A 22,948-nucleotide genomic window follows, 5' to 3' on the forward strand; every position below is an offset into this window, starting at 1 on the left:
TATTGTTGTTGTTGTTATTCCTTGAAATCCCTGGGGAGCTGCCTGCTTCCCAAGAAGCTAACAGAAAGTGGCACAGATCTCCTGTGCTTATTAGGCAGAGTCATGGGGGGATTCTCCGTTGGGAACAGAGATGGTTTCCGAACTAATAAGAGACCAAACTAATAAGAGACCAAACTATAAATAGGAAACGCGATAGGCCCCTAACGAACAAGTTAAGAGAAGCCGTTCGAAAAGATATCGAGCAGGCCTTCCTTGTTCCCCCGCCATTCAGAGACGGGCTTGGCAAGGCGACAGGCCATGAATCAGAGCTTTGTTTTATTTCGTTTCTGTTTTTAATTTTTCTCCCATTGTCCTGCTGTGACGAAGCCGGCCTGCCCAGAGGGAATATGGTGATTATGTAAAGGTTGCACATCCCACTCAGTGGGGGATCAAGAAGAGCCAATGTGCACCTGGCAACTCGGGAAAGATTCGAGGATCTGCCAAAGCTTACAATTAACCTCTGATAAAAGCAGACCCCCCCCCCAAAGGATTCGTTCCCCTGTGCAGTCATTTCTATGCTCCGGGCCCTGAATCATTCTGCAGCATCTCTAGAATCCAGGGCACACAAGGCTAGAGTCCCCCTGGAAGGGGCACGGTCACATGCCCTGCTCCCTCAAAGCAGAAGGGGCCAAACTGAGGCTATCGTACCATAGTCCCATGAGGAGAAGACAAGACTGGCTGGAAAAGACAACCAGGCTGGGGAAAGCCGAAGGCAGCAGGAAAAGTGACACCTAACATGAGACGGACACCATCAGGGAAGCCACGGCCCTCGGTTTGCACAACTGGAGCAAGACCACTCATGATGGGACATTCCAGAGGGCGTTCTTTCATAAGTTCACGACCCGATGGCCCTTAAAATGCCCAAGCAGGTTCTCCAAGGAGGAGCAGTTGGTGAGATTTCGACAGGCATGCCTGTCCCATCCTCGGTGCTCTCACCTGTTCGCTACACCCACATAGGTTGGACCTATGAATCATTTTCGACCCCTTTTCTCCCTGTTATCAAATCGCAGCCAAAAGAAAAGAGACCCGGGCGCCCTGCTCTCACCAGCCTGAGCACAAATTGTCAATTCAGAACCTCGGAGCACATTCTGTTTCCAAGGCTGTCGGAAGGGAACAAAGGAACCGAGGCAGCCTTGAGTCCGAAAGGCCAGCTTTTCTTCCAGGCGCGGCCGTGCGAAAGGATGTGCGTCGGTAGAATTGTTCTGGGTAAATGCTGCTGAATTCGGACCCCTGCACGAGAGGGGTGGCGTGACTTAAAAGTAGTGGATACCAGCGGGGCACGGTGTGCCGGTATGCCTCCATCTCTAGAGTTCAAGGCTGCCTGCAAACGCCCCCACAGAAGGAACCTTTGATTAGTCATCTGTAGACAGAAATGAATTGAGGCCTCATTCAAGCAGGAGGTCCCTGGGGAGTGCAGACAACTACATGTGAAGGGGGGGGGGCTGAGAGAGTTCTAAGAGGACTTGCTCTGTGAGAACACCTCTAAGAGAACAGCCCAAGGTTCCTCCAGCTGGCTGCACATGGAGGAGTGGGGAGTCAAGCCCAGGTCTCCAAATTAGAATCTGCCTCTCTTAATTGCCGTACCAGGCTGGCCCTCCACATGGAGAGCTACGGGGGTCCACCTAAGTCCCCTAACTGCCAGCGTAGCCCTATGGGGAGGGTCTCCATCATTAACGTGCCAATTCCTGAGTCCCAAGAAAAATTTCGCTTGATAAGTTCAAAGGAAGAGGTGAGCTATGACAAATTGATTCCCGCAGGATGTCAGTGTGTGTTTTATTGGACATGCAAAACCAAGTGGCCTTCCCGTTGCGTAAATATTTGCTCCTGCATTAAAATATTTGACAGCAGTCGGTTCACAAGATGAATTGCCCCCAGAAGAATGTAGAGATTAGAGTCTGCTGATGTTAACCACTATATCACGCATTAAGGGAGGGGAGAATAGGAGCCAGTCTTGCCCTCGATGTCATTAAGACCATGGCCCCTTTCTCTCCCTGCATTGGTATTCCAAGTTTTATTGCCTTTGAATGTGGAAGTTCCCCTCAGTCACCATGCCTGGCAGCCACCGATAGACTTGCCCTCCATAAGAAGAAGAGTTGGTTCTTATATGCCGCTTTTAACTACCCGAAGGAGGCTCAAAGCTGCTTACAGTCGCCTTCCCATTCCTCTCCCCACAACAGACACCCTGTGGGGTGGGTGAGGCTGAGAGAGCCCTGATATCACTGCCCGGTCAGAACAGCTTTATCAGTGCCGTGGCGAGCCCAAGGTCACCCAGCTGGTTGCATGTGGGGGAGCGCAGAATTGAACCTGGCATGCCAGATTAGAAGTCCGCACTCCTGACCACTACACCAAACTGGATAAGTTCCTCTCTTCTCTTTTTAAAGCCATCGATGCCTGGGGCCACCACTGAAAGAACAGCTAACAGCTCTGGGTGGATTTCTGATATTGCATAAAGCATGTCTGAGGTTGCAAGTCTAAATAAAACTAGGATGGAGCAAGTCCCAATGAACTCACTGTGACTTCTGAGCATATGTTTTCCTCCGATTGCGCTGCAGGCTCTTCTGCCATGGACGGAGCCTAAAAGCATAATCAACCAAGGGAAATCAAAGACGAAAAATCAAGCAAAATATCATCCCTGGCTGAACGGGAAAGCTCTTAAAACCAAAATACGGACAGGCGGGACAGTCAATTCAGCGTGGAGTCATAATTATGTCAATAGCCCAGTAGCCTGTGAGGGAGGAGATACAGAGTCACATTACCATGGAGACTCAGTTCCCATAAGGCAAATTGCTTCAGGCTTCTATCGATGGCTTGGTACACATGCAACAGAACAAAGGGAGCATTCGCAATGAATTACGCGGAAAATTATGAACCTGCAACGTATTATTGTTTGGTCACAGCTGACGGGGTCTACCTCACCTTCTTGGAACTAGCTGGCTCGTCTGGATGACAGAATAACAAACAAGGCACAAGGCGGTAGGAATGTGCACTCCAGAAGTATGTCAAGTACTGTGTACAAAAAGCAAGGGCTCTTCTTCGAAGCATGTAGTATGCATTAACAAATATGTTGCATTAACAGGCATGACCTGCAAAATCCTTCTTCCACACAACACACTAAAAGCCTCTGATAACCAGTCTTTGCAGGTTCTCTTTCCTTGCCTAGTAGAAATTTCCCATGGACTCATGATCTCGGGCCGCGGAAACAAATTGTCCGAAGGATAAGAGTCTTCTCACAAACAAATGAAGACCGACAGAACTCCTAGGTATGTTTAGGGTTTCGAAAATCTTCTTCCAGGGTTAATTTGGTTTTGCAACTACGTCTTGTTCTTTTACATAATGCTGGCACAGAGAACCCAAATGTTACAACCAAAATTGAGTCCACTAGCACCTTTAAGACCAACAAAGATTGATTCAAGGTGTGAGCTTTCGAGTGCAAGCACTTGAAAGCTCACAACCTGAATCAATCTTTGTTGGTCTTAAAGGTGCTAGTGGACTCCGTTTTGGTTGTGCTATTTCAGACCAACTTGGCTAACCAGTTAAATCTACCAAAATATTAAAAACTGTTACAAAAACACCTCACACCGTGAGAAGACAACTCATCATACTTACATCCAGTGGACCACAGTTTCGTATGTTTTAAAGCTTTCTATCTAGTCTCAACATTCAGACACCGCAGTGATGTAAATACTGCAGTTAATTAAGCCTTCGCAGCTGTCAGAATACTCTTGGCCAATTCCAGAGACTACAGGCATCCAATCCCGTTGGAATCAATAGGCTTACACTGGACTAGGCTGTAAGAAAGAAAAAACCATAGCAAAAACACTCTGCAGCTTGATAAAACGCCAGTCCTGCATTTTATTGGTAGCGGGCAACTCTGCACGGACACAAAAATCCATCACCAACCAGAAAGGGTCATCAGAAAGGTTGCCAAAAGCTAAAAGGGTTAACGGAAGTCAAAGGCCTCAGTCCATCACTTCAACATAAGAAGGTCTCTTCTACTGAAACAGTATTGTCTCCTGTGATTGTCTGCACTCCCAGCAGGTCTTAAGCAAGATGTCTCAAGCAAAAAGGGATCTGATCACCATCTTCAAGTATTTAAAAGGCTGCCATGTAGAGGATGGAGCAGAGTTGTTCTCTCTTGCCCCAGAGGGATGGACCAGAATGAATGGGATGAAATTAATTCAAAAGAAATTCCATCTCAACATCCAGAAGTTCCTGACAGTTAGAGCGGTTTCTCAGTGGAACAGGTTTCCTCGGGAGGTGGTAGGTTCTCCATCTTTGGAAATTTTTAAACAGACTGGATAGCCATCTGACAGAGAGGCTGATTTTGTGAAGGTTCAAGGGGGTGGCAGGTGACAGTGGATGAGCGATAGGGTTGTGAGTGTCCTGCATAGTGCAGGGGGTTGGACTAGAGGACCCAGGAGGTCCCTTCCAACTCTATGATTCTAGGATTCTAAGTCCTTCATGTTACCTCCTCCTTGGTCTTTTTAATCGGAGGTGTGGTCAGGGGTGGGGGAACGGAATGTGATTGGCTGGGCACTGGACAGACAGACAAGTCGGTTGGAAGAGAAGGAGGCATTCAGGGGCGGGACCGCTACCCTGAGTGGGTGTTAAGTGCTGATTGGCACTCAAGACCTGAGACACACTCCTCCTCCAAGGCCTTACCAGAAATATATTAAATGGAACAGATTGTATTAGTAAAAAGTAGGCTGGTGGTGAGATGACTATAGGTTATGGTAACTAATGAGAAACGATTAGTTACATATTGGTACCTACATTAGAGAATCATTACCTTGATTAAGGGGTTTTCAGGGTTAACGGTTGAAAGCACTTGTATGTAGTCTTTCTGTGATGGCATCATTTCTGTATCAGCTGAAATAAAAGTTTGCTCAATTGTGGGCGGGGAGGAGAAGAAAGTGTATTACCCAACGTGTGCGGAATGAGAGCGAGAGGGACCCTCTCGAGGGGAAATCTTTTGTTTTTAACTTCATCATTCCTGAAGTTCCAGAGGGCGATATCAGAAACTTTGCAGAACCTCAGCGCTTGTTTTGGTGATCTGAAAAGGAAGAGTATCTAAACGTCGGTCGGATGGGGTTACCGCTTGAGAATCTAATTAATTTCGAGGGCTTCGGGAAATTAAACAGAACAACGGTCCCGCTGGGGAGATGTCATACATTGAAAAGGCAGCAAGCAGGATCCCGGGAGAAGAAGCCCGCCAGCACAATTAGATATCCGAAAAATGAAGCACACAAGGGCTGCTAGATGCGGTTCTTGCATCTGATGTGAGGCATACCTGTGATCACAACGACAGATCTATTTCCCAAAAGAGCCGGGCTGTATTGTGATAGCAAATGTGTCCATGAATCATCAATGCACAGAGGGGGCACAGAATAAAGGGGTGGGCACAACACAGCTAAGGGACATGGAATAAAATTGCTCTAACCCTCAACCAGGGTGACCAGAAACCCCAGGGTTGTTCCAGGGCCCTGGATGGGTTACTCCAGTAGGACTTTGTAGACTCAGCCTCACACCTTCATTCTGGGGCACAAGGAACAAAGAAACTCTATTTTCCAGGTTCCTATTGGCAGCAGAGGATAGGACCTGCAATAATGGCTTCAAACTACATGTAAAACAACACTGGCTAAATATCGGGGGGAGGGGGATTTCACAGAGTAGTTCAGCAGTGGAATTGGCTGTCTAAGGAGGTGGTGAGCTCCCCCTCACTGGCAGTCTTCAAGCAGCAGCTGGACAGATACTTATCCTGGATGCTTTGGGCTGATCCTGCACTGAGCAGGGAGTTGGACTAGACAGCCGGCATGGTCCCTTCCAACTCTATGGGTTCTGGTTTGAGTTTCTGGTGGAAGATGAGGAATAATAGCTTAATGGGAATTTTTGACTGCTTGCTTGCCCGTAGAACAGCAAAGAGGAATAATGTGGTATGTAAAGTAATGAGCCACTCACGAGGTACCCTTGCTTAGAAATGTTACCAAACAGTCAAAGAAAACATGCTTTCCTCCTTAGCCAATTAGAGCAGGACCAGGAGCTCTTGGGAATGACCGGCATGGTCAAGGACTGATAGGAAGCAGGGGGCACGAAAGGAAGTAGAGAGAACAGCTAAAGTGACTCAAACAGCGAAAGAATGCAAGAGATCAGCCATTAATGGAAGGTAAAGTGAGGGACAGATTAAGTGTTTGTGATGATAGGGAGAGAAAGGCATGTGAGGTTCAACAAAGGAATGGACATCTGCGCATGTCCAAAAGTTGTTTGCACACAGTGATAAAGAGTTTGTAGCTTGATGTTCTCTTTGGCATTCAGGCTTTTGTGGCTTCAGGTCCCCTTTGTTCGAATAAAGTTTTCTTACCCACTCCAGAAGCGTCCCCGGGGCTGTTTCTGATAACGGCAGAAATGCCGGACAACTGCCTATTTTGGCTAACAATTCCACATACCATTAACTTTAGAGTTGGAAGGGACCTCCTGGGTCATCTAGTCCACCCCCCCCCGCATTATGCAAGACTCTCACAACCCTATCGCTCATCCACTGTAAACCCTCACCCCCTAGAGCCTTCACAGAATCAGCCTCTCCACCAAACGGCTATCCAACCTCTGTTTAAAAACTTCCAAAGAAGGAGAGCCCACCACCTCCCGAGGAAGCCTGTTCCACTGAGGAACCGCTCTAACTGTCAGGAACCTCTTCCGGGTGTTTAGATGGAATTTCTTTTGAATTAATTTCATCCCATTGGTTCTGGTCCATCCCTCCAGGGCAAGAGAGAGACAAGGAGTTCCCTTTCTCTCCTTTGTCCAGACGGCACATAATTCCCCACATCACTGTTGGGTAGCGCCCCATCATCTTTCTTCTTCCCCACTGAGCTAAAAAGCCCCAAAGCACTCTGAAGCTTTCCTCTTAACTCTAGAACACGGGAGCACCACCAGAGCGTGCAGGTGACAGTTAATGCAATAATAGTCTTTCATGTGCGTGCGCACTAGGGTAACCAGGGGTGAAGCTAACCACCCCATTGCTTAGCAACTCAGAAACCCACTGCCACAACAGGTTTGCCTTCGACAACACCACCCCTCGCCTCCTTCTCTAGTTCTCCCCCACCCCCGTCTCTTGGCCACCCGTCCACGTCTGGCTTCGAACTCGTTCCTCGCGCCAGAACATATGGGCAGGGGCGTTCGCCTGCCAAAAAAGCAAGCCTGCTTACGTCAGGCCGGCAGCCGTTTGGGCTAGCATTCCTGACATAGCTGGCCTCTGAGCATGCTGCTCCAGAGAGCGCTTCCCCCACCCCTGGGTCCGGCTCCAAGCTGGCCGGTTACACAACAGCACTACCCAAGGGCTCCGGGAGGCATTTCTGCAGCTCGTTTGCCCAAGAAGGGAGGGCGTGGGAAGGCAGGAGAAACAGATTGATATATGAGCAGCTGGTAAACATTGTAGAGTTTGGAGCAGGGGTCCCCGACTTGGGGCCTGTGGGCATCACAATGCCCTCTGCCATGTCTCCTTAGTGGCACCTAGTGGAGCTTTCTCCCCACAGGGCCTCTGATTGTCCACTGGAGATGGGATTGGCCGTGTGGATTTTAAAAGCATCCTGTTAAACAGAGACGCTGCCTTAAATGTTGAAGACAGTGTAGCGTAACCTCACTCCCATGGGTGCTACAGTGGGCTTCACCTCCTTTGGCAGCCAGTTAGTTGCTGGGCCCACCACCCCCTCTGAGAAATCCAAAGATGCCCACAGGCATCTCAAAAGGTTTGGAGGATGATCAGGAATCACCATTTGGAAATCCCCTATATAAATCTATAATGCCTCCAGCAAGAATCTCACCCACCAAGAGGATCAGAGATGCTTCAGCGACAAATAAATCCACGTGGAAGCAAAATGCGGGTTCCTCAAGCACCGGCCAATAAGCAGATAGGAAATGAGCACGATAGATTTTCTGCAGGCACTTAATTAAATTTAGCCGTCCCTGATAAAAGCTTTTAATTTCTCCTGCGGATGAATCATTGAGCAGAATATGTCAGGCGGCCAGCCACGGAAAGCTCTCTGACAACCAGCCTCTCTCTGGTATAGATTGATGCCCTTCTCCCCTGCAGATAGCCAGGGCTCCGACCAAGGCACGAGAGGGGGCTGTATTTTGTTCCAACTGTTTGCAGAGTGGCATCAAATGGTCCCCAGATTCTTCGTTTCCCTGTACAGCGCAGTTCGGACCTGGCGTCTGGGTGCGCGTGCTCGCGCCCGTATCTCCTCCTGGCAGGTTTTTCCTCTTGTCTGTCACATGCCAAAAATGATTTCCCTTTTTGCAGCCCGGAGTGTGTTTTGCAAATAGCATAAGACGTCGTTCCGCCTGTGAGCGGCTTGCGCTATACATTGGGTGCCAGTCCCCTTTCTTCCTGAGTCGTTCCTTCTCCAGCCAGACACCCAAACCTACGACGGCTCGATCGCTCCCTGCACAAAAGTTCTTGCAAAGGCGATTGCACGAGTCAGTGGCGCTGATTATGGAACAGCAAATATGCAAAGCCAGGCAGCCCTTAAAGCAGTTCCCCCCCCCAAGCGTCGCAAAGAAAGGTCACTCGCTTCTCTGCATTAAAATTGGAGGCATGCTAGACTATTGTACCCAGGCCCAAAGAACTTGTACAGGGGATGAGAACTAGGAAACGGCTCTGCAGACACTCTGCAGGAGTATCTGTTCCGGGTGTGTCTCCGGTTTGGAAGAAGTCTTTGGAAAGCGGCAGGATATAAGCCTAACAAATTAATTAATAGTAATAATAATATGACTCATGCAGAGAGGCCTGCATCTCTGTGTTGTGTGTGACTGAACCATTCAAGAGCACCCTAGTGCCAATAAGTTAGCAGGATTGACTCACTCATAGCGGGAGCTGATTAGGTGAACACACAGAGTGACTCAAACAGAGATACAACGGGCAAAGCCCTAGGGTGATGGGAACGTGTGCAACCTCTCTGCATCAGGAACGGTGAAATTATACATTTATGGCCAAAGGAGGAATGCAACAGCTCAGCCTTGGCTGATGGGCAAAAGGAAAGACCAGTGCAGTGATTCATGCAGAGAAGCAATGACCAGATTCTTCTAAAGGGGGTGGATGATTCCAACAGCTCTCTGCATCAAGAGCAATTAACAGATTCACTCACAGGCCGACCAGGACCACCGAGACTCAGCAGAGGTCACTAGCTGTGTTAATTTGAGCTTCGGACCCCCACGACCTCCCTCCTGGTGACCAGTCTGGCAGTTTTGTTACGGAGCACAGAGATGCAAACCGCTGACTCCGAGGGGCGGACGCTGATAATGCCAAAATCACCCGTTGCCGAGATGTCACTCGTACGTGAATTTGGCGGCCGTGCCTGTCGAAGCGAGATGAGCAATTTGAGGTGGCAGCCGTGTTGCTGGGTACATCGAAAACAACTCCTTCCGAGGACAAATGGCTTGGCCAGGGTTGTCTGCAAGGGGTGGGAGAAGGCACAAGAGGAAGGCTGGATATTTTGAGATCGGAACTGAGCTGTTATTCGCAACCCTACGTCTGCAAAGCAGGCAGGACTCAAATTGGACACGATGCGGTTTGCTTCTAAGAGCAGCTGCCCCCATGATCAGATTTAGGAGAGAGACAGGCTGGGGCACCCTCTCCTTCCCTCTGACCAGACCTGAGCAGTTTGGGCAACCGAGGCCAGGAGAAGGCAAGTGGCACGACACTCCGAGAGACAGGCCATCCTGGCCTGCCCTCACCTGGGAGAGAGTCCTGCAGAAGGAAGATATTTCAGAATAGAGTTGCATCGGATCAGGCTGCCGTTCATCCGTGAGACATTCGACATCCCCAGCCACTCCAGCCCACTGGAAGCTGGGAGGTTTTACTTAGCTGTACCTCCATTTATTGTTCATCGGCATTTTTATTGGGGGTAAAGATTTGGGGATTTTATTGTTATAGGATTTTAGGCAATTATGTTTTCATATATGTTGTAAACCTCCGTGAGCCAATTCGCTGGGAGCAGCGTTCTAGAAATAAAATTATAAATCAATCAATTTGCCTTGACAGCCATTGACTGGCTTGGTTGATAAATGTAGATCCCTCTTTTCTGCCATTGCATTTCAGGCTCTTTATAATTTCATAACAACTGCCAGCCATTTAATTTGCAGAAGAAGATGGAGGAGGATTCCAAAGGAATCCCAAAGACAATGGCCGGGATCCCCATCACTTCAGGTGTGAAGCAGGTGTAGATTGCCCTGTCCTTCCTCTGCGAAGTTCTAACAAGGGCTGGCCTTACTCATCTTCTAAGATCTGATGAGACCATGCAAAGCCTGGGCCATGCGGATCAGGCTAGAAATCCAGGTACATTTGTTGCAAAAGACTCCACAGTCTCCACCCTCACGTGTTGAAAATCATGTTCTATATTTCTCCCGAAGTGGGGGTAACATGAAACAGGACTCTGATGTTGCCTTAAATTTAACGCCACTCATTCCTGCACAAGGTCCCGTCTTCAGATGCCTAGTGGGATAAAAAAAAAAAGACAATCAACCTGAATGATAAGGATGAAACAGGGGTGGATCCAGCTGTGGCCTTCTTCCAGCTGCCATTGGTGCCTGAGATTGGAACAACTTGAGCCCAAGGGAAGGTGGGGAGTAAATATTTATACTGATCAATCGACCTTGCTCAGGAGAGTGGTGGAATGGAGGGGGGGGGCATCCAGCCTGGCTTCATCAAATAGTACATGTTGAAACATGGTACATTCGTGAAAGCAAACGTCTTTCTATTTACCCAGAGAGGCTGAGTCATCTAAATGAGCGATGTCTTTTCCCCCTTCCATAGGGATGTATTTTCTCCATGGGACTAGCGAATTCCCTCCCCATATATTTTCCTTCCATGGGGCTAACAAAAGCAGGGGGGAGATGTAGATGTACATAGAAGAGGTTGGTTTAAATGCCCTCCCCCCCCCCAAAAAAAATGTGTTTGTTAGTTTCCAAGTAAAGGAGAAAGAAAGACCGGGAGATCCAGCCGCAGATTTTGGGTGTCATATAAAGAAGAAACAGAAGTCCAGGCACTGGAAAGGCTAACAGGTTTTTATTTAGAAGTTTGGTATCGTTTGGCCTTCAAATCCAAGAGGAACCCCAGTCTACCTTCTACCAGCATGGTATAGTACGTAAGAGCAGCCAGCTAGATGCTTGGGCCAGTCACAGTCCTGCTAGAGCTGTTCTCACAGAACAGTTCTGTAAGAGCACTCTCAGCTCCATCTCCCTCACAAGGTGTCTGTTGCAGGAAGAGGAAGGGAAGGCGATTGAAAGCTGCTTTGAGACTCTGGGCAGTAAGAAGCAGAGTATAAGAACCAGCTCTTCTTCTTCTTCAGCGTGTTAGACACATAGCTGCTCTTGATTCCTGAATTGCATTTTTATCTCATCCTTCCCCCAAGGAGCTTTGGGGAACGCACATGGGCTCTTTTACCATCACCACCACCACCACCATGCATTTTATCCTCACAACAACCTTGCGATGTAGGCTGGGCTGAGACAAGGCTTCAGAGCCTGGAGAGCATGGAGACACAGCTTTACCTCCGTCGTGGTCCTAACCCCTACACCACAACCCCTTCCCCTTCCCCAAAGCTTTGCAGAAACGACGCCTCCTCTCCTCCAGCCACCCCCGGCTGACTACGAAAGGAGCTTGGCTCCTCCTGGAAGCAGCTGGGGGCGTTTCTCGGCGGACAGCCTGAATCACTTTGCACCTGCCCCCCACCCCCCAAAATAAGACGCTCAGGAGCTCGGGAACGAAAAGCTTTTTGCAGGAAGCCCAGCTTGCAAGCTCCGAGAAGGAACCAGACCCCAAAAAACCCTGGATGCCCTGAGATAACCGGACCTGTTTCCAGAGCCCGGGGGCTGAACCGAGCCCTCCCCTCCCTCTCCGCCTGCAAGGGAATGCTGAGCCCGGAGCCCGCCCGCTCTCCTCCGTCCGACCGTCTCCCCCGTCGACCTCGCGGGCTCCCTGTCCCCGCTGCATCCCCCACCACCGCGGTCCCCCAGCCGCTTGCCCTGCGCGACTAAAGTGGGGGGTAAAGGTGGTTCAGGGACGGGCGTGACTCACTTCGGCGCCTCGAGGGGGAGAAGCCGCCCGGGGCTCGCTGGGCTTTCGCCGGAGGCTCTCAGCGCAGGGATGGAGACGCCGGTCTCGTAAGAGCCCCTGGCCGAAGACCCTTCCGTCCGTCCCCGCCGCGATGTCCGACGAGGCGCTGGCCGGGCTCAACGCCTCCGGCCGCCCTGCAGCCTTGGCGGGGAATGAGTGCGCGGCGGGCGAGGAGCGGCCCTTTCAGCACCACGGACAGTTCTCGGCGCCCGTCTCGGTGCTGCTGGCGGCTCTGATGGGGCTGGTGGTGCTGGCCACGGTGCTGGGCAACGCCTTGGTCATCCTGGCCTTCGCCGTGGACCGCAGCCTGCGCACGCAGGGAAACTTCTTCTTCCTCAACTTGGCCGTCGCCGACCTGCTCGTGGGTGAGTCCGGCCGGGGACGCGGGGAACGGAGGGGAAATAAGTCCCTGCTATGAACGCCTCCTCCTCTTCCCTTTTGGCTCTGGGGAACCCAGCAGCGGCTGAGAGCGGCAGACTCTTAAGCCGGAGAGCCGGGTTTGAGTCCCCGCTCCTCCTCCACGTGCAGCCCTGCTGGGTGACCTGGGGCCAGACGCAGTTCTGACAGAGCTGCTGTTGCAGAGCAGTTCTCTTGGAGCTCTCTCGGCCCCACCTACCACACAGGGGGTCTGTTGTGGGGAAAGGGAGAGGTGCTCGTGTTGGGTAATGGAAAGCAGGGTGTGAAAAAACAGCTCTTCTCTGCTCTCGACCAGCAAAGCAGGGGTTTGAGACTTTTTTCTAGCTCAGTGATTGTCTATTCTGGGTGGCTTCAGCTAGCCAGGGTTTTTGGCAGAGGAAGGGGGGTTCTTTCTAAATACCTGCTCACACACACAAAGCTGCCTTCTACTGAATCAGATCCTTGCTCCGTTGCAGCCAGAACTGCCTACTCAGACCAGCGGTAGCAGCTCTCCAGCGGCTTTCATGTCACCTACCACCTTTTAACAGGAGATGCCAGGGTTTGAACCTGGGACCTTCTGCATGAAAAACAGCTCCAGCCTCTCGAACGGAACTGCATAAAACAGGATGTGAGGCTAGATGGACAGCTGCTCTGATCCTGCAGGGCTCCTCTGATATTATGACCAGCGACCCAAAAGGAGAGAGGCTGCAACATTGTGCTAAACCATTTGTTTGGCAGCCAGAAGGCTCCCAGTTCAATCCCTGGCATCTCCAGCTAAAAGGTTCTAATGGTTAAATGATGCAGAAGACCCTTGCCTGAGACTTCACAGGGCCATGCTGGTCAGAGTACACCAGACAGTACACCATATGAGAGTTTAATGCAGTGTAGCTGGGGCTGAGAGAGCCTTGGTGTTACTGCTCTGTGAGAACAGCACTATCAGAACTGTGACTAGCCCAAGGTCACCCAGCTGGCTGCATGCGGAAGAGCGGGGAATCCAACCCAGCTCCCCAGATTAGAAGCCATTGCTCTTAACCACGACAGCAGCTAGAAGCAATGTGTGTTTTCTGCTGACTGAGTGTGTATGCCTAAGGTCTCAGGTTCAACTTCCAGAGGCTCAATGACAGAGCATCTGCTTGGCATGCAGAAAGTCCCAGGTTCAATCCCCAGCACTTCCAGTTCAAAGGATCAGGTAGTAGGTGATGTGAAAGGCTATTCTAATTAGCCAATAATGAACTTGGTGACCTGATTGGGTGTAAAGGCAGCTTCTTGTATATGTGTCCCATTAAAAACTGCAGAGAGCAGCAGATAGTATGAAATGCCTCAGTTTAAGATCCTTGAGAGCTACTGTGTTCAGCTAGACCAGGGGTGGCTAAGATGTGGCTCTCCAGATGTCCATAGACTACCATGGCAGGGGCTCATCTGGAGAACCAGAGTTTGGCTGAATTAGACTAGCCAGCTTTGCAGGGTTGTTGTGAAGACCAAACATAGGAGAGGAAAACGATGTGAGCTCCTTTATGATCCCATTGGGGAGAAAAGCAGGGTATAAAGTAAAAGTTGCCCTGGAAAGCTACTTAGGGTAGAGATAATCTGGGGGGGGGAGGAAAGGGGGCTTGTCTCTTTCAGCTTCACTTCCTCATCAGTCCAAAGTGAATAATGACTTATTTCACTGGGGCATTGTGAGGACAGATAAGAGATGAAAGCCCTGGGAGGGGAGGTTACATAAATGATCAACCTCAGAAAATATTATTAATGTCCACAAGCACACTCAGTCTGTGGCAACGTGAAGCTTAAATGACTCCAGGCTGATGACAAAGTGCTTAAAAGCGGCCTCTTGTTTTCTCTGGCAATCTAAATGGGTGGCAATATCCGGATGCAGGAAGGCCTCCTCCCGGCCAGGTTCCCTCAGTCTGCAGCTGGCTGCTTCCCTTCTGGGTAAGGCCCGGCAGCCTCCAGCCAGCCGCAGCATCTGAGCAACCGTGAAATCAAATCCCAGGGCCAGCAAGGCTTCCCCGGGTAGTTGTGTTGCTCTGGGGGAGAACAGCAAGAGTTAGAGATGAACAAGATCGCCATTCCTGCTTGTATCTGACGAAGGGAGCTTTGATGCTTAAAAGCTGGGGGAAACGTGTTGGTTTCTGACTACCAGACTGAAATGTAGTGGTCCTTTTAGGGCAGGGACCCAGTTGCACATTGCTGCTGCATTATCCCTTATGCATTGGGTCAGTGTCGTGACCCTGGGATGCACACACATGATGATCCCAAGGCAAACATAGGCTCTCCGCAGTGTGGAGTCCAAAGGTAGCTTTATTGAGATTCAAGGGGAACAACTACAGGAACTTCCCATTACAGAGGAACATTGCTGAAGACACTCAGAGAGATTTTCAGGAACAGATAGTCCCTCAGCCCCCTTCCAGGGATTTGTGTGCCAAAAGGCATTCCCAAGGCATCTAAACTACAAAGTGAAACCATTCTTCAAACATCTTAGCACCCAGATGCAAAGAGCCAGGCAAGGTTGTTTTCATTTCCTACAACGCTACATGGTACCGACCATCAAAGATAACAGGAGTAACTTCAGAAGGTGGAAGGAACAAGGAAGTGAAGAAGGGAAGCTAGGACAGCCCCCCTGAGAAAAGTAGGTTCCCTCATGGACCCCCTAAGCTGAAGGCATGTTTCCAGGCTATGGGTACATGACAATTAGCCTGTTCATATTTTTCAAGGTACAAATAGCATCAGGAACAGGATTCATTTCTCCCCTATACATACACTAAGGAGTGGCGTCAACAGCCTATCAGGATAGTTTCAGAGGATGGCTATGTCAGGGGGGCCAGGAGAAGAGATAGAGTCAAATCCAATAGCACCTCAGAGACCAAAGTGGTTTTGGAGTTTTCCCCCTCCCTATTGACAGGCATAGAACTAACTCTTCAACATAGCTGATGACCTCAATTCATTCACCCCGACTTGGAGGGTGGGTTGGAAAGTATCATCAAGCCACAACTGGCTTATGGGGACCTTGCATGGTTTGTCAAGGCAAGAGACATTCAGAGATGGTTTCCGCATCACAACTCTGGTATTCCTTGGTGGCCTCCTATCCAAAAAGGCCAGACCTACTTGGCTTCTGAAAACTGATGGGATCAGGTTAGCCTGGGTGATTCAGGTCAGGAGCAACGGCTGTTCAAGCACGTGAAGTTTAACAATGCTATGAGGATTTAGCAAAATCACCTGGCACAATCGGATAGGTCTAACTTTTATTAACTGTGGGCTATCCCAAGTTAAGAGCCTCTTGTGGCGCAGAGTGGTAAGGCAGCCGTCTGAAAGCTTTGCCCATGAGGCTGGGAGTTCAATCCCAGCAGCCGGCTCAAGGTTGACTCAGCCTTCCATCCTTCCGAGGTTGGTAAAATGAGTACCCAGCTTGCTGGGGGGTAAACGGTCATGACTGGGGAAGGCACTGGCAAACCACCCCGTATTGAGTCTGCCATGAAAACGCTGGAGGGCGTCACCCCAAGGGTCAGACATGACTCGGTGCTTGCACAGGGGATACCTTTACCTTTACCTTTATCCCAAGTTACAAGGTGTGGCTAAACACTGACGTGGTTTTGCTCAAGAGTCGTCTCAAATGTGCAGATGCTAGTAGAGGGCATGAAAGCATCCCAGCCCTATAGAGAAGTTGCACATATGAAAATGCCTTTTTAAATCATAGCCGGGCAGCGGCCAGGACAATTTGATGGATGGCAATTGGTCCATTTTGTATCTACAGGTGGATTCTGCATCCCCCTCTACATCCCTTACATTCTGACGGGGGAATGGAAGTTTGGGAAAGGCTTGTGCAAGCTCTGGCTGGTGGTGGATTACCTGGTGTGCACGGCCTCGGTCTTCAACATCGTCTTGATCAGCTTCGACAGGTTCATCTCGGTCACCAAAGCGGTAAGAGAATGCACCGTCTGTTGAACAATGCACCTGAAACCAAGCCTCCTCCGCTGTTTCTGATGAAGGCTGAGAGCGTGTACAATGAAAGGGTAGCAGATATTCGTGCACTGCACGGAGACTAAAAAAACACCCAACACATTTTCTTCTTCATTGATGCCACCATGTATCGATCAACATGTATCGATAAACAGTCGCTGATTTTCTTTTCATTCCAAAGTAGAAGATGATAACCAAGTGTAGTGGTGTCCCTGAATAATAAACTACTTTAACAAAGTCTCTTCATACTTTTCCTTTATTTCTTGGTTCCAATTGTTAACCCAAAACAAAAGAAGGATGAAGCCAGAATTGAATATAGATATTACACCATTTTCAAGAACAAAGTCTTTCCTCAGTAATATCTACTTCTGCTTTTGTATGAAGAGACTTTGTTAAAATAGTTTATTACTCAGGAGAGACGCTACAGTTGGTTATCTTCTTCTACTTTGGACTTTCAAACCAGCTTGCCTTTGATTTGCTCAATTTGACTCATGGTGACTCCAGATGGTTTTCCAGGCAAGAGACAACCAGAGGGGGGTTACCTGCCTCTGTGTACCAACCCTGGGCTTCCTTGGTGGTCCCCCACCCAAATATTAACCAGGGATAACTCTTAGCTTCCAGGATCCAGTGAGATCAGGCTAGCCTAAGCTATGCCAGTCAAGGTGCTATTGCTATTTTTTTTGTCATCAAGTCACAGATAACCTATGGTGACCTCACGGGGTTTTCAAAAAAAGGCACATTCAGAGATGGATTGCCATTGCCTGCCTCTATACTAACCCCAGACTTCCTTGGTGGTCTCCCACCCAAATACTAACCAAGGTCAACCCTGCTTAGTTTTTGAGATCAGATTGGTCTGGGCAACCCAGGCCAAGGGAAATTGCCAATACCGTTGCAGAATTCCTCTTCCAGCACCCACATTTCATTAGAAGAAGAGCTGGTGGTTTATACCCTGCTTCGCACTCCCTGAAGTAGTCCCAAAGCAGCTTATGAACACCTTTCCCTTCCTCTTCCCACAACAGACACCCTGTGAGGTCGGTGGGGCTGAGAGAGCTCTAACAATACTGCTTTAACAGGACTGTGACTGGCCCAAAGTCGCTCAGCAGGCTGCACGTGGAAGAGGAGCAGGGAATCAAACCTGGTCCTCTAGATCAGAGGCTGCTGCTCTTAACCATTACACCAAGCTGGCTCTCAATTAGTACCCGGGTGGTTTGGATGACCATTAGAGACCTGGAGGGGAGAAACATAGTTCCCACAGATGGGTAACTTCACTTTAGATTACTGGGCAGACAAGTTTGTTCAGTTGTCTTCCATGAAAGCAACTGGTTTTATTAGATCTCTTCTTCCCCCCAGTGCTTTGATTCAGAGCGCTGTTCCATTTACCTTTCAAAGCACATGGCCTCTATGATAACAAGAGCCCCACAGAGCCGCTTTGATATTGCTTTGGGAAATAGGCAAACACCCAACACACGTGCATGCCCCGGCCCACCGACAGATGCACGAGATCCGAATACAAAGTTCCTTGAGCGCTTCACTTCTGCCCACACACCATTCGCATTTGGGAACAAAGAGAACCTCAAGAAGTCACTTCTGGAAGGAAGAGGTGTGTTGAATTTTTAATTCAACCTGCTGGAATTCGTCGGTGCCGTCACCTGCGGCTAATGGATCAGCCAGCTAATTAAATCTAGCACAAAACCCACCTTTCCGCATAGATACGATCAGCTCTGGGATTTCCTGGGCCCATACCTTTCAAAACACACCTGGAGTCATGCCATGCCTGTCAACAGCCCCCGCCTATCCTAAACCTCTTGGAAGGGGGGTGGCCTTTTCCCTTCAAGTCATACCCAGCCAGCCTCAATAAGTCTCTCTCTCTCTCTCTCTCTCTCTCTCTCTCTCTCTCTCTCTCTACTCAAGACTACAGATTCCAGGGGTGGGTGGGAAAAGCAGTGTTAATCTGCTGCAGCCAAAACAAACCTAATTTATTGAAGCAGTGGGTGTTCAGGGACTGGATCCCGTTTACGCACTGACTTGTGGGACCTCAGCATCACTGGCCACCCACACAACATGGCTGCAACTGATCCGAGAGCCTCAGCGAAGCTTCCCCCAAACTCCCAGATTGGGTGGGAGATGGGCTGGCTCCCACCCACTTCGACTCAAAGGCACTTTGAGTTTACACACACGATCAAACGGTGCCCCTTCACTGCCAGTGGAGATGGTGACGTCCACAAGCACAGATCGCTCGAAAAGGAGGTGAAAGAGATTCATGGGAGAGAGGCCTGCTAATGCCTGCTGGACAAGAAGGCAGCAAGCCTCAGAATGCCCACTCTAGGGGAGAGTCCAGCCTTTTTCAACCTTTGACCGTGGAGGAACCCCTGAAATATTGTTCAGGCTTTGGGGACCCCCAGAAGGGTAGATGTGCCCCTTCAGAGAAGCGAGCGTGGGAGTAAGATGCGGGAGCCATTCAATCCATCGATCATCGACCATTTTCATGGTGGAGAAAGAGACTAGGGCTGAGGACCATCAGGGGAACTGGGCTCCAGTGACACATAGTGATGTCAGCGGCCACCCAAACGTCTGGGAAAGGCTGAGTAACTCCTGGGGATGTCTTGTGTAAACCCAGGCTCCCCAGAACCCTGGTTGGGAATCCCTGATGCATTTTTTGCCTGCCTTCCTCCTAGGTCAGTTACCGTGCTCAGAAGGGGATGACCCGGAACGCCGTGGCGAAAATGGCGATGGTGTGGGTGGCAGCGTTCCTCCTCTACGGCCCGGCCATCATCAGCTGGGAGTACATCGCCCAGCGCAGCATCCTTCCCGAGAGAGAGTGCTACGCGGAGTTCTTCTACAACTGGTACTTCCTGATGATCGCCTCCACCATCGAGTTCTTCACCCCTTTCATCAGCGTCACCTACTTCAACCTGAGCATCTACTTCAACATCAGGAAGCGGACCCCCATCCGGACGGGGAGCCTCGCGCCTGGCCGAGGAGACCGCGGAGGGAAGAAGCGAGAGCACGCCGTGTTTTTCGTGAAGCCCAACAACAGGAAAGGAAACGAGAAGAGGGCCGACAGCCTCTCACCGGCTAGGCTGCCCGTCTCCTCCGGGCTTGACGCCTGCGATCCGGAAAGGCCGTCGGTGGACTTCAACATCACTCAAGACCTCCCGCCTTTACAAGTGGACGTCCAGACCAAGTCGCCCTGGGACAGTTTCTACAAAGCCCTCGAAAGCATCTCCAGCGCCACCAAGAGGACAGATGTCGCCAACACCATGGCGAGCCGGTTCCGGCTTTCCCGGGATAAAAGGGTGGCCAAGTCCTTAGCCATCATTGTCTGCGTTTTTGGCTTGTGTTGGGCCCCCTACACCCTCCTGATGATCATCAGGGCAGCTTGCCACGGCCGGTGCATCCCCCACTCTCTTTACGAGGCGTCCTTTTGGCTCCTGTGGCTGAATTCAGCCATTAACCCCATCTTGTACCCGTTGTGCCACATGAGCTTCAGGAAAGCCTTTTTTAAACTCCTGTGCCCTGGTAAGGCTAAAATCCACCCAAATATGTTTACGTGAGAACGTCTAGAGCAGCATTTCGTGATAGCCATGCAAAGGAGGATGCTGCCCAGGGGCTGCAGCTGGAGAGAAGCTCTGTCCACGTGAAAAAACGCTTTCAGATATTCTGCCCTGAAACATATAAAAATCCATGGAGTTCTCCTTTTCATGGGGTTTTAAGGCTGTGTTGAAAAAATGTGCATATTCCACACTGCTTTAAAACACAAGTCTTTGCAACCGATGCCTGGCGATGCAGGCATGCACTGTGAGAACTGGTTTATCCAGACCCACGAAAGAGACGCAACATGTCTTCATTTTGACGGTTCCCGACCTCTGCTTCGTATGGAACCCTAGAAATATATTCACAAATCTTGGAATTGCCAGAAACTCCCTGGTTGCCCAAACAGGAGTTATAAGACCAGTCAACACAGGACATTCCAAATGAGCCTTATCTAGAGTTCTTTGCCGGAGGGGGACTGCAAAGACCAGACTTTCTTTCAAAGATTATTCCTAAGGATTTTCAAGGACTTGTCTATTCATTTCGATGTGGCGGTTCACCTGCCATGCACAGAACTGGTTTATGTAATGAAAACGGACATTTCACCACTCAACCCTCTTGATGCGCATGTTCCCTATGTGCATCACAGCTGAAGACCAGCCCAAGGTCCTCTTCTGCACACACTCCAATGTGAAGCTCTCGCTTTAGTTACATGTTTCCTTTTGCAGACTCTGCCCAGTGTCCTAGACTAGAGGACAGCTTCTTGATAGATAGGGCTTGATTACATCACCATTACACATTTTCCTCTCTAGAAGAGAGATAGGAAAGTCAAGCCGAGGTGAGAAAAGAGCTAATGTTCAGCCACTTACTTCGCTGCATATTGTCATGTTCTTGAATCCTGAATGAAGCACAGTAGTTTCTTGGGAAGACTACAAACGGCTACATTGGACGCTTCATTGCTAAAGCTACAGAAATTTGAACCAGATATAGAGCCAGCCACCACCGCCCACAACCTAACATTTTAGTACTTGGCATCAACCTACAGTGTACCAAGCATTTACTGTGGGTTCTCTGTATTCATAGGTAAATAGACTGTTTACCAACATCTTACCATTAAGTGTGCCCATTTACTTTGGGCAACAGATGCTTTGGAAAAAGCAGAAGGGCCAACCCTAGCTTTCTTCCACCTCATGGGAATAGAACCCAAAAAGAATTGATGTTATAGTAAGATGGTGCTTGGCTTGTGGAATCCAAGCCTTTTGTGATTGTTCCCAATACTCCCATGGCAGCCATTTTGGTGCCTCTTCTTTCTCAAAGTTCTAAAAGTGCTCATGGACACAGCAAGATTGGAGACCCTTGTTAGGTGACCCTGAAATTGAAAGGGACTGTCCTGGGACCTTCTCTGTAATGGTGGCCCATGTATGAGTTTCCTTCCCTGCAGAAATTCAAATTGGCCCCAAATCTATCATCTCTCCACCACCAGCAAGTCAAATTTTTTAAAATCCTTCTATGCATTGGGCAATGATGCGATTTCCCATCAAGGCTGCAAGCTTCTCTGCCCCTTTTGCGCCCGGTATGGATCGTTGCACTGTGCACGGCTTATTTTAATTCATCGGGACCACCTGGAGGGATCTTTAGGCAGTGTTGAATTTTAACACACACGGTGCACAACATCCTGTCCACACCACAGGCACATGCCTCCTGGAACCGAGACGTCTGCTGTAAGGTGCTGATAAGCATTATCAGCACTTTCCAATGTCTGTGAAACATTTGAGTTATTCAAATAAAGTTGATTTGCACCGAGCAGTATTTGTCAGCAATTTAAAAAAACACAAAAAAACATCTGCTGATTGCAGCAATTAAGCATCAAGAATGCACGTTGATTGCATTTCTAGCTATTTAACTAAAGGCAGGGGGAGCAGGCATTGTCTCCTCTAAGCAATTCTGTGAAAACCTATATCGAATAAGTACAGACACACACACCCACAACTTCACAGTACAGAGTTTGCGTTCAGTGGAACCTTTAAGACCGACATCGTTTTATCCTGGGTGTAAGCTTTCATGTGCACTGCACACTTTGTCGAGTCAGATTTTCAGCGTATAAGTTTGCCTGGCAAAGTCTGCAGTGCATACCAAAGCTGGCATATGAACATACCGGAGATGTCAGCTTTCCGCAGGGCCTGTAAGATGGAGCTCTTCCGCCAGGTTGAGGCCGGGATGGAGTCCCGGTGTTTTAATTAAAGCTCCCTTGCCAGGTAAGTCAGGTATCTAAGGAAGGCACCTCTCACCTTTTTAAATTTTGTTGTTGTTAGTTTTGCACAGGTTGCTTCACGTTGGGTTTGCTTTTCTTTGCAGGGGGTGATTTTTGGGTTCGCCACTGCCTTTCCTTCTAAGCTGCATACTGGCACAGATTCCCGAGTTTTACCCCCTTGCTGGGCTTGCGGAACAGCCCTCCCTCTCGCTTGGCATTGGGTTGGACTCCTGGGTTGTCACTTTGTTCTGCTAGGCTTACTACCTTTGTCCTGCAGTTCTGCTGAGACTTCCTAGATCTGCATTGGTTCTTTGGGTTTCTTGGGTCTGTCTGGGGGGCTTTTGGGCAGAAGGTTGCACTGCTTGCTCTTGGGTCTTTGAGTATTCTTCACCCTGGAGAAAGCACTGAATTCCCTTACATCAAAATGAACAACAGCAGCTTCTTCAGGGGCCCATAAAACTGAACCTCTTGGCCCAATTCACTTAAAACCTGGGGCTACTTCAAGGACAGGCACCAGCAGCCAAATCATTTCAGAACCTCCTCCCCCAGAAAAACCAGATCCAAATACCAAATAAGTATTTGGAAACCAAAAATACCAGTATTTGGGGGCTCCTTGATACTAATTTTTTCAAGTTGCCAATCCCAGCACACTGAACTGAACCCACCAA

The 22,948-nt window shown here is 49.4% G+C and overlaps 1 protein-coding gene across 1 annotated transcript; it reads left to right on the forward strand.

Moving 5' to 3' along the window:
* The first annotated feature begins 11,779 nt into the window (after positions 1 to 11,779).
* Positions 11,780 to 20,137, forward strand: LOC143823748 (histamine H3 receptor-like). The gene is made up of 3 exons (XM_077310330.1): positions 11,780 to 12,510; positions 16,293 to 16,459; positions 19,174 to 20,137. Exons 1-3 carry the CDS (start codon positions 12,237 to 12,239, stop codon positions 20,050 to 20,052), a joined length of 1,320 nt encoding a protein of 439 aa, XP_077166445.1. The 5' UTR covers positions 11,780 to 12,236; the 3' UTR covers positions 20,053 to 20,137.
* Positions 20,138 to 22,948: the final 2,811 nt, after the last annotated feature.

Source organism: Paroedura picta, chromosome 14 (assembly GCF_049243985.1).
Source record: "Paroedura picta isolate Pp20150507F chromosome 14, Ppicta_v3.0, whole genome shotgun sequence".
Classification (NCBI taxonomy): domain Eukaryota; kingdom Metazoa; phylum Chordata; class Lepidosauria; order Squamata; family Gekkonidae; genus Paroedura; species Paroedura picta.